At 42.0% G+C, this 16,674-nt stretch overlaps 1 protein-coding gene across 2 annotated transcripts in view; it reads left to right on the forward strand.

The window, feature by feature from the left end:
• The first annotated feature begins 945 nt into the window (after positions 1-945).
• CDS1 (CDP-diacylglycerol synthase 1) overlaps positions 946-16,674 on the forward strand; it is a 70,945-nt gene continuing 55,216 nt past the window's right edge. For both annotated transcript variants that reach the window (XR_009533855.1, XM_060114166.1), the window contains exon 1: positions 946-1,617. Coding sequence is in view for 1 of the 2 variants with exons in the window: in XM_060114166.1 (XP_059970149.1) it covers positions 1,501-1,617 (117 nt within the window). In the remaining variant the exon portion in view is untranslated. The remainder of the gene's footprint in view (positions 1,618-16,674) is intronic.

The raw sequence follows: 16,674 nt of genomic DNA on the forward strand, positions 1-16,674 counted from the left end.
ACTTTGACTTTCTGTTTTTGCTTGTTATTCAATTTTCGGAACAACCTTACTTATTTTCAGGGTGTCAGTAATGACCTGAAGAAATTTCTATTGTTGATTTATTTCTATAAGGGTGCTTTCCTGAACGTTGTCCTGTTTGTATGACGGCCTGTCTCCTCCCCCCGCTCCCCATTTGTCAGCTGTCAGTAATGACCAGGTGGTACATACATGTCAAGAAAACTAATCACCTTCTAACAGGATTTGGAACGGAATTAATGCGGATCTTGTGCCCTTCTTGTTCCAACTTTAGCAGCCCAAGGTCCATGACTGCTTAGAGATTAGCTGGTTGGCAACTGCATCCCGTGGCACCTCAGGGTCCTGGTTCTCTCTTCAGGCCCTAGGCAGTGAATTTTGAGAGATTCAATACTCGAGTTCCTTGGAGACAGAGTTTGGGTATGTGGTTGAAACTGGCCAACCCGGGACGCCCAGTGAGGCAAACCCATCTCCTATTTTGCAAGCGATGCCACTGGGTCACAATGTCGCGAAGTCGTCGAGTTCCTCCTGCCAGACAAGTTTCTGCTTCTGGTCGCCTCTGAACCTCCGACACTCCGCGGTGTATCAAGCTGCGGCGGCGGCGGAGCCGTTCGAAGAGGTAGTGCTGAGTGCTGTCAATATTGACCAGGCGTCTTCCAGTAGTTCTTTCAGCCCTCCCAGTTGCTCCGTGACGAGTCCACAAGTTCTCACGCCTCACTTCCAAGCAAGCTGCGCATCCCTCCTCCACCTCCCTGCTCCTCACCTTTGTTCCAGCCTGCCCATTTTCTCAACGCCGCCACCTGTGTGCTCGCAGAGACCCGGGCGGAGCCTCGGTCCGGACCCATGACGTCACTCCTCCGCGATGGAGGCGGGGCTGTGGGAACCGCAGTGCAGCGCAGAGGGGCGGGGCGGGGCGCGGCTTGCGGCGCGTGACCTGGCTGCAGGAGGCAGCAACCCCGAGAAAGGTGTAGGGGGGCCGGGACCTGCCGACTCCTGAGTCCGGGGGCGGGGCGGGGAGTGGCAGGGCCCGGGCGGCTGGCGCCCGGTAAAGCGCTAAAGCGGGTCACGCTTCCTCCTTCCCTCCGCGTCCTTTCTTCTCCTCCCACCTGGGCCTCTGCGTGGGGACGCGCACCTGGCAACCGGCGGCCGCGCTCCGCTGCGCCCCCACCTTCTCCGCTCGGGCCGGGCGCCCCGAGCCTGCCCCGCACTCCGAGCCCGCCCCCGGCGCCCGCCCCTTGCCTCTCTACCGGCCCCGCGCTCGCAGGGGGCGGTCTCGAGCGCTCGCTCGTTGATGCCGTTTTGGGGGTGACCCGGCGCGGCGGAGGCGGCGGCGGCGCCTCCACGGTGGGGGCGTGTTAGTGGCCGCGGCTTTGCGGGACGTCGGGTGTGTAGCTGCGGGGCGGCAGGGCGGCCAGCCGGCGAGACCGCGCGGGAAGCTCGGGTTTCGGGACGCTGGAGGAGAGCGCCCCAGCCGCGCGGGAGCGGGACATGTGGGAGCTCAGGCACCGGGGAGGCTGCCCCGGCCCCGGGGGAGCGGCGGCGCCGCCACCCCGCAAGGGAGAGGCGGCCGGCGGCGACCAAGAAACCGAGAGCACCAGTGACAAAGTAAGTAGAGCCGCGAGAGGCGCACACCCGCGCCCAGGCTGGGTCCTGGCTGGGGCCGGGACACCTAGGAGGGAGGGTGGGGCCCCACGGAATGTCAGGTGAAGTTGCCGGCTGCGCCGCCCTCCCGGCCTGGCTTTGTTTCGTTCTTCCTCAAGTGGGACCCGGACCCCAGCGACGGTGCGTTTCCCAGGATGACCTCGACCGTTGCCAGGGTAGCTGGATGATTCAACTTGACTCTAATTTAGTTTCTGCCCATTCCAGTCCCCTCCCCGGGATCTGGGGCCGACGCTAGAATCGGGATGGAGCCTGCCACCCTGAAAGCTGCAGCTTTCTAGTAGCTGCCACCTCACACCTCTTCTCGGGAGAGAAACGCAGTTAGTAAGGACTAAACTTAAGTCCTGCACCTTCGCTTCTAACATGTCATTGGATCCTGACGCTGGAGGCTTGGCTTCTCGCGCTCCCCCATCAGCACTTTCGTTTCCTCTATCCTTTTTCAGTATAATAGATTTTGGAGGTTTGAGAGCCTCCTACACGTGACCCAGTTGTGACCCTCCACGGCCGACAGTGCAGCAGTAGATTTCATTTTACCTGACACGTTAATTCATGAGGACGTTTAAAATTCCCATTTCTGTAGATTGCCTTCACTTCACATTTAAGAATAAGTAGATGTAATGCCACTATTCTTTTTAAAGGTAGCAGAAGGTCAAAGTTCAGCTTATTTGGTAATAAGTTTAGGAAATTGGGCCAGGCAATAGATTGTTTTATGAAATCTTCTGTTTATAAAATTCCATTTTATCTTAGAAACTCAAAGCACTTAAACTATTCCTAGAAGCATTCTTTTTTGGAAGCAGGTATTGCAGTTTGAATTACAGAAGTGAAGTAGATTGCTCAAGGTCAAGTCAGTGGCCTTTTGGAACTAGAAACTGTTTCCTGATTCCCTTTTTTCTGGTTTGCACTGTTGCTGAGACTCACTCACTCATCAGAACTCAGAAGTTCTGATTTGGGGGAGGTTCCACCTGGAACTTGCTGTTGATGAACTTGAGGTAACCCCTTAGAAAGCTCTGGCAGGAACGTATCCCACAGCATCATGAAATAATAAATTTAACAGTGATTTTAGGCATGAAACTTTAGAATCAATGGGAAGACAGATCCTTTTTTTCCCCCCTACCGTTGATAGGCAGGTGGAACAAAATGAGTCTGTGATAGAACATATGTATCAAGGAATTATACAAAGTGTAACAGTTTCTAGCTTCTGAAGGTTGATCTTACAAAGCTAAAAAGAGTGGGCAAAGAATAGTTTTTGTGAAAACTGCCTTGGAAACTAGACCAAAAATAGAATTAATTAGGTTGGGATTTGTTTTGTTTTAGCACTGATATAGTTTAGAATCAAGGAAATACCAGCTTCCCCATGTTCACTTCCTTAACTGGAACAAGCTTTTAATAAGAAAAAACATGTTCAAGGAAGCCATCCATAAAATAACTTTTGAATTAATTAGTTTCTTAACACCCTAATATATTTAAAATGGAAACTACTTCTCTGGTTTGATTTGACTCATTAGAAGTGTTGTCTCTAGCTATCTGTGAGTGGGTTACCTCACTGCATATTTATTTATTTATTTATAAATGCCACACTATTGCTTTTCATTAATACATACCCAGCGGGATTTTGTTTTCCGAGAGTAGGTGTTGCCATGTGTAACCTGTTCTGTTAAGATTTCTTAGACAAGGATGAGCATTTTCTAAACCATATCTAAAATATCGCATACTTTCAGAGTTTATTGCAAGGAACTTTTGACTTGGCAAGCTTTGTGTCACTGAACTCTATCCTCTGTATGTCCTTTCTTATCAGGGTGTATATTTGAATGCACCTGTATTTCCAGGTCAAGGGCCATTATAAAATCAGTTTGCACATCGGAGGCTGGTTAATATTTGGTCCATTGAAATTCTTTTAAGTGCCTTCTGCATTCAAGTTGCAGTAAAGGCAAAACTCTTATGGAATTAACGAAAGAAGCGCAGGAAGTGTGTTATATTCTGCTGTTATGGTACACTCCCGTGCCATTTTGTAGTCTTTTTTTATAACGGCGTTATTAACATGACCTTCTCATTGTTCAGGACCTGAAGACATACTGAGAGAAAGTCCTGTGGTCCAGAGCATTAACAAGTGAAAAGGTGCTTCTTACCTGCAGGGGAATGTTCCCAGTTGCTAAGTGCTGCAGTAATACTTGAAAGATAACAAGACCACTTCTTCAAGGAACCCCCCAGGAGATATATATGAGATAGATTTAATATAAGTCTGAACAAGGCTTATTGTTAGCAAAGAGGGCATAGCTGGATGCTATATAGAGACAACAGGAAAGGCTTTAAAGAGGAGGTGAGGGTTTGAGCCTTGGAATTAAAAGATGCCTGGGGATTCACCAGGTGGACAAGTGTTAGGGAAGGGCATTCTAGGCAAAGGGCATGTGGAACTGTTTCATGAATCAGCATTCTAGGCACAGGGAACTGAGTTTAGTTTTATAATCCTGGAGCATAAACTGTATGTGTTTGTGAAGAGGGGTTGAGAGTTTCAGAGTCTTGTGAGGGAGGTTAGGCTTTCTTCCATGGACTCCTGGAAGCCACTGGAAAGTTTTTGCAGAGGCATTAGCCTATCATTCTAGCAGCAGTCTGGAGAAAGTGTTGGGTTGGGGAGAGACCTGCCACAAAGAAACCAGATAGGAGTATATTGCAAATGCTATGTATACGAAATAATGAGGGCATGTACTAAGTCGAGTAGGAGCTGGGGAGTAAGGAAGGGTTGAGAGAGAGGAAGCATATATTAGATAATGGTGATGGGACCTCGACAAGGGTGATCAGGGTAAGACTAATAAAAGAAGAGCCTGCTGGGAGACACATTTTGATGCACAGCTTAAGAGACTTAGGAAAGAAGCAAAAATGATTGGGCAGTTTTGCAGGGTTTTTCAGGTTATGAGCGAGATGGTGAGTTGGGTGGGGCAGGAATGGCATTCTCTAAAACAGGGAAGTGGTTCAAGGTGGTGGTGGGAACTGAAATGAGCAGTCAGGTGTGGAGACTTTTGAATAGGATAGAGAGGGCAGAGAACTGAAGACAGAGCCTTGGGAGGTGCCCATGTTTAGAGTTGGGTTGGAGATGTAAGAAAGCGCCAAGATACTGAGGTCCTGGGAGCTAAAGGAGGAGGAATTGCTTAGAGGATATCATCACTAGTATTTAGAAGTGAGGAAGGGGCAGAGAACATGGAATTTAGCAAAAGATCTTTTATTTTTTTATAATACTCATTCATTTCATTTCCCTCTCAATTTCTTTCTTTATTTTTATTTATGGCTGCATTGGGTCTTCGTTGATGTTCATGGGCTTTCTCTAGTTGCGGCAGGTGGGGGCTACTCTTCGTTGTGGTGCACGAGGTTCTCACTGCAGTGGCTTCTCTTGTTGTGGAGCACGGGCTCTAGGAGCCGCAGGCTTCAGTAGTTGCAGCACGCGGGCTCAGTAGTTGTGGTACACGGGCTTAGTTGCTCTGTGGCATGTGGGGTCTTCCCGGACCAGGGCTCGAACCCATGTCCCCTGCATCGGCAGGTGGATTCTTAACCACTGCACCATCAGGGAAGTCCCAGCAAAGATCTTAAGAGAAGCCACGTTTTAGGCCGAGGAATGTGAGATGTAAAATATTGTTAGTAATTGTAGGAAGTGCCGGTGGAAGGGAGTACAGGATAGCAGCTAGAGAGGACTTGGAGGATCAAGTGAAAATTTCCTTTTTCAAAGAAGGGAAGTTAGGTATTTATATAAAGAAGTCAGTGGACTTCTGGTGGTGCAGTGGTTAAGAATCCGCCTGCTGATGCAGGGGATACGGGTTCAAGCCCTGGTCCGGGAAGAACCCACATGCCGCAGAGCATCTAAGCCCGTGCGCCACAACTGCTGAGCCTGCGCTCTAGAGCCTGCAAGCCACAACTACTGAGCCTGCGTGCTGCAACTACTGAAGCCCACGTGCCTAGAGCCTGTGCCCCACAACAAAGGCAAGCCACCGCAATGAGAAGCTCGTGCACCTCAACTAGAGAAGGCCCGTGTGCATCAGCGAAGACCCAACACAGTCAAAGATAAAGAAAGAAAGAAAGAGAGAGAGGGAGGGAAGGAGAAAGAAAGAGAGGGAGGAAAAAAGGAGGAAGGAAGGAAGAGAGGGAGGGAGGAAAGAAGTGGGAGCGCAGATGCTGATGAGGGTGGGCAGTCGCTAGGAAAAAGAAAGTAGACATGGGGTGGAGAGTACAGGTGGTTGGAGTATTCAAGGAAAGGAAAGAAGGAATCGAGGTTAGATACAGAAACATTTTGAAAAGCAGGAGAAGAGAGATCAGTGTTTGATGCTTTAAATTTTCCCAGTAAAGTAGGGTCTGAGAACCACAGCTTCAAGAGATCTTAGAAACAATTTAGTTCAACCATACATATATACATATATATGTGTGTGAGTGTGTATATATATGTGTGTGTGTGTGTATTTTTAAGTAATAAACTTGCCCTAGACTGTGTTTGTTATGGCCCTAAATGACCTCAAGTGGGTAGCAGAGCTGGAACTAGAGCTAATCTCTGACTGGGACACCTTTGGAATGTCATTTTAGAGAGTGTGATGTAAGATGACCAAGAGGCAACTGGCAGAATTATCAAACTCAGTGAAGCTTCAGTTGAACTAAAATAATACAAATTTGTTATGTATTGAATTAGCATGGTTCTTAACTCAGTAGCAGTAGTAGTCATAATAGTTGATGCTTGTAGAGTGATTTAGAGAAAATAGTAATTTCACATCTTTCTTTTTTTGTTCCTCAGCTATATGGGTTAGGAATATTTCCCATTTAATAGCTGAGAATAAGAAAGGCACTGGGAGTGATTGTGGTTGGGAATGCCAGGACAAGGATGCCAGAGAGGAGGGAGTGAGCCAGGGGGACCAGGATTGAACACAGTTAGGGTAGGCAAGAAAGTGGACAGAAGCTCGAAGAGGGCTGTTGAAGCCCTGGATGGATTGAGAGAGACTGAGCAATTGAAGTGAAGCTAAGACCTAATTGACTGGACCAGAAGTGGGAGAGAAGGGGGTGCACAGGGAAGCTGTGGCCAGTACGGGGAGCACAGGTGGAATAGTGCACTGTCAGACCCCGTGTACTCGTATGTGGGGATGCTACTCTGATACAGATTTGGGTTTGCGAAGTTGAGGGTGAAACAGTCTGGAGGTCAGTTAACGTCTGTCCTTCCTCATTTGAGATGGGTGTAGTTTCTTTCAAAAATATTCTAATATTTAAAAAATAAATTTTTAATTTTGGAACTTGTGTTTCCATAAATTCTTCACTTTGGCACACTTCACTGTGAGTTGTCTTGGTGTCACTTGAAGGTGTACTAAACATTTTCTATATTTTTTTCCATCTAAATATAGGCCATTAATAAACTATGAATATGTAGATCTAGATGTCCAGAATAAAATATAAGTTGGTACTCCCCAATTGTTCATCAATTGTTAGTCACTGTTATCACCCAAATAAGCTTCCATGTTGTCATTTGCAGCATATTCATTTCATTTAACAACAGTTTTTGAATGCTGGCTCCCCAGATATCACCAACCCACCGGTTGATAAGACAAAGTTGAGTTATTGCTTCCTGTGGTGAGGAAAACCACCACCTCAATACTAAGCTTTGGCAGAGCTTGGAGGGGGAAAGGCAAGGTAGGATTTTATTGAGAATTGGAAGTTTGGTTTAAGGCAGGTCTTTCAATGCAGGGTCTTGGTCAGGACTGGATAAGGATCACAGTGTAACAGTTTGGGATTGGTGGCAATAGCCAGGCAAGGATCTTGAGGCAAGGCTTCAAAGAGTTTTAGGAGGAAACTTGTTCGTTGGTGCTTCCTATTAAAGGGTTGATGTTTTTCAGAAGTTCTTGTGATGAACAGTTAGCTCCAGAGCAAGTATCTGGGAATAGTAAAGCTATGGTAATGAAGACAATTGGATTCTAAAGTCATGTTCATGGAGGCAGTAAGCTTTGTGGGGTGAAAGCATGTAGTTTCTTTCTCACATCTTTAAAATACATGGAAACAACGAAGAGACTGAGAGAAAATGCTGAAATCAGTAGTATAACCTACCATTCTTTCAAGTAAGACCTGTTTAGCTTCAAGATTTTTAAAAGGCCCCCCTCCTTTTAGGCATAGAGCTCTGTGTCATTTGAGGGTTTCCTTTTGCTAGTTTGCAATTTTAATGCTGTACTAGGTACAGGGAGGGATCAGTGTGAACCTCAAGGGACCTATAGTGGAGAAGCTGACCCTGATTGACTCACTTTTTAGGGGACCAGGTGTAAAAGGGGTGGGAATTGTGATTGATGTAGTACATTATCCTTTGCTGCATTCTAAACTGCTGCTCACCTTCATCAGTTCAGAGACTTTGGAGCCGTCATCTTGAATGGTCTGGAATCCCATGCCCTTGTTCTTCCTGCTTTCCAGTGTCCAGTGTTGAGAAGCACCTCAGTCCTCTTTCCCTGTCCGTCGGCTCCTGCGCACTCTTCAGGAGTCACCATAAGCCACAAGTGACATACACTAAAGTGACCATACTTACACTGTGCAGTTGGACATGTGCAACACCGATGAGTTCTTCACTGCAGTAAAGATGATGAACAAACCCCGTCACCACTAAAAGTCTGCTCCTGCCCTTCTGTAATTCCCCTTCTACACCTTGATAACCACTGATCTGCTTTCTGGCACTATAGATGAGTATGTATTTTCTAGAATTTTATTTAAGTGGAATTCTAAACAGACATGGATGCATATACACATATGCATATGTATGTACACATATACATACTATACATTTTGTCTGGCTTCTTTTATTTATTTATTTTTTATTTATTTTTTGGCTGCGTTGGGTCTTTGTTGCTGCGCGCAGGCTTTCTCTAGTTGCAGTGAGTGGGGACTTCTCATTGAGGTGGCTTCTCTTGTTGTGGAGCACGAGCTCTAGGTGCATGGGCTTCAGTAGTTGTGGCTTGCGGGCTCAGTAGTTGTGGCTCGTGGGCTCTAGAGCGCAGGCTCAGTAGTTGTGGTGCACGGGCTTTGCTGCTCCGTGGCATGTGGGATCTTCCCGGACCAGGGCTCGAACCTGTGTCCCCCGCGTTGGCAGGCGGATTCTTAACCACTGCCCCACCAGGTAAGTCCATGTCTGGCTTCTTTTTACTGAGCATAATTTTGAAATTCATCCATATTGTTGCATACTTCAATAGTTCATTTTTGTTGCCTAGTAGTATTCCACTGTATGGATGTAGCCCAATTTGTTTTTTTCAACATTTGAGTTGTTTCCAGTTTGGAGCTATTACAAATATAGCTGCCATGAACATTGTGTACAGTCTTTGTGTGGATATATACTTTCATTTCTTTGGGGCAGATACCTAGGAATGAAATGACTATGTCATAGGGTGGATGTATTACTTAACTTTTTAAGAAACTGCCAAACTGCTTTCCAAAATGGTTGCACCATTTCATATTTCCACCAGCAGTGTGTGAGAGGTCCAGTTTCAACACATCTTCTCTGAGACTTGGTATGTTCAGTTTTAAGTTTTAGCTATGCTAGAAGCTGTGTCATAGTATCTTACTGCGGTTTTAATTTGCATTTCCCTAGTAACTAAGATGTTGAACATTTCTTCATATGCTAATTTGCCATCTGTGTATTGCCTTTGGTGAGATGTCTGTTCAAATATTTTGCCCATGTATTTTAATTGAGTTGATTGTTTCCTTATTGAATTTTGAGAATTCTTTATGTGTTCTGGACGCAAGACCTTTATTTGACATGTGATTTGCAAATATCTTTTCCCAGTCTATAGCTGTTTTTTCATTCTCTTAACACTCTCTTTTTTTTTTTTTAATGATGATTTTGGAAATCTTTTAGGATATACTATTTATTTATTTTTAAAATTTTATTTATTTTATTTACTTATTTTTGGCTGTGTTGGGTCTTCATGGCTGCATGCGGGCTTTCTCTAGTTGCAGAGAGTGGGGGCTACTCTTTGTTGCAGTGCACAGGATTCTCATTGCGGTGGCTTCTCTTGTTGTGGAGCACGGGCTCTAGGCATGCAGGCTTCAGTAGTTGTGGCTCGTGGGCTCTAGAGCACAGGCTCAGTAGTTGTGGCACATGGGCCTAGTTGGTCTGCAGCATGTGGGATCTTCCTGGACCAGGGCTCGAACTCGTGTCCCCCGCATTGGCAGGTGGATTCTTAACCACTGTGCCACCAGGGAAGCCCAACACTATCTTTTGAAAAGCAGAAAATTTTAATTTTGAAATAGTTTTATTTATCAGTTTTTCTTATATGAATCATACTTTTGTTGTCATTTTTAAGAAATCTTTGCCTAACCCTAGGTCCCAAAGATTTTATGGAATTTTTATATCATTATGTAAATGTCTATGATTTGTTTTGAATTAATTTTTGTAAATGGTGTGAAGTACAGATCAAAGTTTTTCTTCTTCCTTCCTTCCTTTCACATATGGATATCTAATTATTCCAGCATCATGTATTGAATTTACCTTTCAACTTTGTTGAAGTCAGTTGGCCATAGAAGTGTGGATTTATTTCTGGACTCTCTCTTCTGTTCCATTGACATTTTTTTTCTTTTATGCCAGTACCACAGTAACAACTTTATAATAACTTTTGAAAACAGGTAGTGTAAGTCCTTCAATTTTAGTTCTTTTCCCCAGGTGGTTTTGGCTCTTCTAGGTCCTTTGCATTTTCATATAAATTTTAGAATCAGTCTGTACATTTCCACACACAAAAAAAAGCCTAATGAGATGATTGGGATTGCATTGAATTTGTAGATCAGTTTGGAGGAAAATTGTCATTTTAATTTCCTTTTTGCATCCTGGCTACATTGCTTAGAGCTGTGTAAACTGGGCACTTTACTCAACCTTTCTGAGCCTAAATTTTTTCAGTTACAAAAAGGATGTGATTATTTTCTTATCTGTATGGTAATGTGAGGTATAAATAAATCAATATTTGTAAAGTACTTTTGCTCTTATTTTCTAAGTACATTTCACTGTAGGAATTAGATTTACAGGGTAATAAAGAAAATTTAATTTTTTCAACTTTCGTCCATCATTTACCAGAAATACTTTCATTATCATTTTACATTTGGAAAAGAGTAGTCTTTCATAGTCAGAAGCCCTCATTTTATGTAAGTGCTACTGAGCTCCCAAGCAAGGTGACTTGGCCAAGATTACTCACCTAGCAAGAACAGTTGAGAACTATTCTAATCTTCAATGTTAGCATGAGCTGACAGACTCAGTTCATTCAACACATATTTACATGGTGCCTAATAAATGCCAGTCACTGCGCAAGGTCGTCTGCCAGCCTCTTGTGAGTCAAAAGTGAGGCCAATAGTATTTCTTCTTCTCACAAAGCTTATGAACTACTGGGGAGGGTTGTGGCACATCACCATTATTGCCAAGTGGACTTAGAGGTGGTGTGCTGAAAGTCCAATGGTTTTATTTTTTAAGGAGACCAAGGGCTGAGTTTCTTTAGGGTTAAGTGTTTTGCCTTTTGTCATAGTGCTAGTTAGAGGTGGAATCAGTACCGTCAGCCCTCATATCTGTGGGTTGCAAATCCATGGATTCAACCAACTGTGGATCAAGATATTTGAAAAAAAAAAAAAAATCTCAGAAGGTTCCAACAAGCAAACTTGAATTTGCTGCATACTCACAACTGTTTACATTGTACTTACAACTATTTACATTGTATTGGGTTTTATAAGTAATCTAGAGATGTTTTAAAGTGTATGAGAGGATTGTGTAGGTTATATTCTCTGATTTTTGTATCTGAGGGTGTCCAGGAACTATTCCCTACCCCGCTTCCCCCACTCCCACCAGGTACTGAGTGATCGCTGTACTTGCAACTCCCTGACTCCTAGTCTGGTGCTCTTCCTGCAACCTGTTGATGTGCCCTTATGGAGCCATTTCCATTAGTGACTGTCTTGACTACCACTCACACTAAGTCTGCAACGCTCTGGGTTACTGAAGGTGAAAAAAAAGAGAGCAAAGCAAAGAAAAAAATGTGATGTGTTCCATCATTCTAGATGTCAAAAACCTGCTGGCACATCAGACTAACAGCAGGTTCCCTGGTGTTTTCAGGAGATGTCCTGTCTGGTGGTTTACTAGTCAACATCTCTCTTTGTTTAAGTTGCTCTGGGGCCAACTGACTCTCAGTGTCACAGTGGAAATGTGACATTTGTTTCATTTGTCATTTTTGGTATAATGTCACATTTAATTTCATAATTGTTTAGTAAGAAAGTTGTAGTTAGTAAACAAAAGTTTATTATTGCTTTATGAAAACAGATAATACTCCCCCAAGGCTAACATTTTATTTGTTAAGCCACTTAATGAGGAATTGGATTCGATAGTAATAATAGCTTACAATTTCATTGACTTAACTGAGTCCTTGGCATTATATTAAATGTTTCCATTTTATGGATAAAGAATCAGTTAGAAGGGGTGATGAAATTTGCCAAAACTTTGGTGCTAATAAAGACTGAATTTGGTTTGAGATTCCTAAACGTTTTGAATCCCTAGGCGCTTGCATTCCTAGTATCACTTCTGGCCCAAGATTCTGCTCAATGCCCCTTCTGCCTGTATTCACCTCCTGTGAATATTCGCTTCCCTCTGACCCAGTTCAGTCCCCTTCCCACAATTCCGCCCTCAGTAAACCACTCTCCCAAAGTATTTGTGTATGTAGCACTCTTTAATGAAGGTTGCTGCTAGGGGTGGGTATAGGAGACGGGAGGACATAGGAGTGGAGGCTGTTCCTTACAGCAGAATGAACAACTTCAAAACTGAGCGTGAGGCAACTCTTTTCTTAAAATTCCTTAGCCACTCTATCCCTGGAGGTTCTACAGTGACCATCTTTGTGTAACGGCCCCAGCATACACACACAGTTCTTGTCCATGCTCTCTTAGAAGTCAGTCTGGGTTTTAAATAACTTTATAAAAAATCACACCACCAGAGCCAATGCTTTTTGATCATAGTTTACCTATTAGTAAAACAGCAATGATAGTGTCTGTTTGACCTGTTTCATTAGGATTGTCTCTTTTTTTTGAAAAAGCATATTTTTTTTCTGTACCTTATATCCTTGTAGTTATTTACTTTATACACAGTAATTGGTACCTTTTATCCCCTACCCCTATCGTGCCTGTCTCCCCTTCCCTCTCCCCCCTGGTAACCATTAGTCTGTTCTCTATATCTGTGAGTCTGTTTCTGTTTTGTTAGCTTCATTTTTTTTTTTGTTTTGTTTTTGTTTGTTTGTTTTAGAGTCTGCAAGTAATTGATAAGATGTACTGTTTGACTTATTTCACTAAGCATAATACACTCCAGGTCCATCCACGTTGTTACAAATGGCAAAATTTATTCTTTTTTATGGTTGAGTAGCATTCCATTGTATATATATATACAGCACATCTTCTTTATCCATTCATTTGTTGATGGACACCTAGCTTGCTTCCATATGTTGACTACTGTAAATAATGCTGCTTTGAACATTGTGGTGTATGTATCTTTTTTAATTAGTGTTTTTGATTTTTTTCAGATATATACCCAGAAATGAAATTGCTGGATCATATGGTAGTTCTATTTTTAGTTTTTTCAGGAAACTCCATACTGTTTCCACAGTGCCTACACCGATTTATAATCCCACCAACAGTGCACAGAGTTCCTTTTTCTTCACATCCTCGACAACATTTGTCATTTGTGGTCTTTTTGACGATAGTCATTCTGACAGGTGTGAGATGATATATCATTGTGGTTTTGATTTGCATTTCTATGATAATTAGTAATGTTGAGCACCTTTTCATGTGCCTTTTGGCCATTCCTATCTCTTCTTTGGAAAAATGTCTATACAGGTCTTCTGCCTATTTTTTGATTGAGTTGTTTGGTTTTTTTGATATTGAGTTGTATGAGCTGTTTATATGTTTTGGATATTAATCCCTTATCCATCATAACATTTGCATATATTTTCTCTCATTCAGTAGGTTGTCTTTTTGTTTTGTTGATGGTTTTCATTGCTGTGCAAAAGCCTTTAAGTTTAATTAGGTCTCATTTATTTTTGCTTTTATTTCCTTGCTTTAATAAATGGATCCAAAAATATACTGCTACAATTTATGTCAAAGAGTGTTCTGCCAGTGTTTTCTTCTAGTTTTATGATTTCCAGTCTTACATTTAGGTCTTTAATCCATTTTGAGTTTATTTTTGTATATGGTATGAGAAAATGTTATAATATCATTCTTTCACATGTAGCTGCCCAGTTTCCAGCACGAGTTATTGAAGAGACTGTTTTTTCTCCATTGTATATTCTTGCCTCCTTTGTCATAGATTAATTGACCATAAGTGCCTGGGTTTATTTCTGGGCTCTCTATTCTGTTCCATTGATCTATGTGTCTGTTCTTGTGCCAGTACTATACTGTTTTGATGACTGTGGCTTTGTAGTATAGTATGAAGTCAGGGAATGTGATGCTTCCATCTCCATTCTTCTTTCTCAAGATTGTTTTGACTATTTTGGGTCTTTTGTGATTTCATACAAATTTTAAAATTATTTGTTCTAGTTTTTTGAAAAATGCCATTGGTATTTTGTTAGGGATTGCATTGAATCTGTAGATTGCCTTGGGTAGTATGGCCATTTTAACAATATTAGTCCTCCCAATTCATGAACATGGTATATCTTTCCATCTGTTTGTGTCATCTTCAATTTCTTTCATCAGTGTCTTATAGCTTCCTGAGTACAGGTCTTTTATCTCCTTAGGAAAGTTTATTCCTAGGTATTTTATTCTTTTTGATGTGACTGTAAATGGGATAGTTTCCTCAATTTCTCTTTCTGGTAGTTCACTGTTAGTGTAAGAAATGCAATAGATTTTTGTATATTAATTTCGTATTCTCCAAGTTTATCATCATTGATGAGCCCTAGTAGTTTTTTAGTGGCGTCCTTAGGGTTTTCTGTGTATAATATGTCAACTGCAAACAGTGACAGTTTTACTTCTTCCTTTCCAGTTTGGAGTCCTTTTATTTCTTTTTCTTGTTTGATTGCTGTGTCTAGGACTTCCAATACTGTGTTGAATAAAAATGGCAAGAGTGGGCATCCTCACCCTGTTCCTGATCTTAGAGGAAATGCTTTCAGCTTTTCACTGTTAGGTATGATGTTAGCTGTGGGCTTATCATATATGGCCTGTATTATGTTGAGGTATGCTCCCTGTATACTTACTTTGTTGACAGTTTTTGTCATAAACGGGTGTTTTACATAAAAATTTTTGTCAAAAACTTTTTCTGCATCTATTGAGACAATCATATGGTTATTTATTATTCAGCAGCCTATTAATTTGTTGTATCATGTTGATTGATTTGTGGATATTGAAAAATCCTTGCATCTGGGACAGATCCCACTTGATCATGGTATATGATCTTTTAAATATATTGTTGGATTCAGTTTGCTAATATTTTGTTGAGGATTTCTGCATCTATGCTTGTCAGTGATATTGACCTGTAATTTTCATTTTTTGTGATATCTTTCTCTGGATTTGGTATCAGGGTGATGCTGGTACCATAGAATGAGTTTGGAAGCATTCCTTCCTCTGCAACTTTTTGGAATAGTTTGAGATAAATAGATGGCAACTCTTCCCTAAATGTTTGGTAGAATTCACCTGTGAAGCCATCTGGTCCTGGACTTTTTTGTTGGAGTTTTTTTTTTTTTTTTTTAAATAAATTTATTTATTTATTTATTTTTGGCTGCATTGATTTCTTCAGTGATCCATTGGTTGTTTAGTAGCGTATTGTTTACCCTTTTGGGTTTAGCCACGTGTTTGTGGATTTTTGCATTTTTTTCTTGTAATTGACATAGTGTTGTAGTCAGAAATGATGCTTGATATGATTTTAGTTTCCTTAAACTTACCAAGGCTTGTTTTGTGCCCTAACATGTGCAGCTTGTGATCTATCCTGGAGAATGTATTCTATGTGCACTTGAAAAGAATGTGTATTCTGCTGCTTTTGGATGGTATGTTCTATATATATCTATTAAATTCATTTGGCCTATTGTGTAATTTAAGGCCAGTGTTTCCTTATTGACTTTCTGTCTGAATGGTCTGTCCGTTAATATAAGTGGGGTGTTAAGGTGCCCTACTATTTTTGTGTTACTGTCAATTTCTCCCTTTATGTCCGTTAATATTTGCTTTATTTATTTAGGTGTTCCTATGTTGGGTGCATATGTATTTGCAATTGTTATATCTTTTTCTTGAATTGATCACTTGATAATACCATTATGTAATATTCTTTGTCTCTTATAACAGTCCTTGTCTTAAAGTCTATTTTTGTCTGATATAATTATTACTTCCCTGGCTTTCTTTCGATTTCTATTTACCTGGAATACCTTTTTCTATCTCCTCACTTTTAGTCTGTGTGTGTCTTTAGATCTGAAGTGAGTCTCTTATAGGCAGCATATATACAGGCCTTTTTTTTTTTTTTTTTGAGGTACGCGGGCCTCTCACTGTTGTGGCCTCTCCTGTTGCGGAGCACAGGCTCCGAATGCGCAGGCTCAGCGGCCATGGCTCACAGGCCCAGCCGCTCCGCGGCATGTGGGATTTTCCTGGACCGGGGCACGAACCCGTGTCCCCTGCATTGGCAGGCGGACTCTCAACCACTGCGCCACCAGGGAAGCCTCAGGCCTTGTTTTTATATGCATTCTGTCACTTTGTGACTTTTGATTGGAGCATTTGGTCCATTTACATTGAAAGTAGTTATTGATATGTATGTTCTTGGTGCCATTTTTTAAATTGTTTTTGCAGTTCTTTTTTGTTCCTTTCTTCTTTTGTTGTCTGTTATGATTTGATGATTATCTTTAGTGTTATGTTTGGATTATTTCCTCTTTTTTGTGTGTGTGTCTATTGTCGATTTTTGGTTTATAGTTATCATCAGGTTTATACATACATGATTGTCTTAAGATGCGGATTTCTTAATTTCAAATACATTTTAACAACTGTGCATTTGTTCTCGCCAACCCTTACAATGACTGTTTTCAACATTATATT

This window comes from Mesoplodon densirostris, chromosome 1 (assembly GCF_025265405.1).
Source record: "Mesoplodon densirostris isolate mMesDen1 chromosome 1, mMesDen1 primary haplotype, whole genome shotgun sequence".
In the NCBI taxonomy this organism is placed as follows: domain Eukaryota; kingdom Metazoa; phylum Chordata; class Mammalia; order Artiodactyla; family Ziphiidae; genus Mesoplodon; species Mesoplodon densirostris.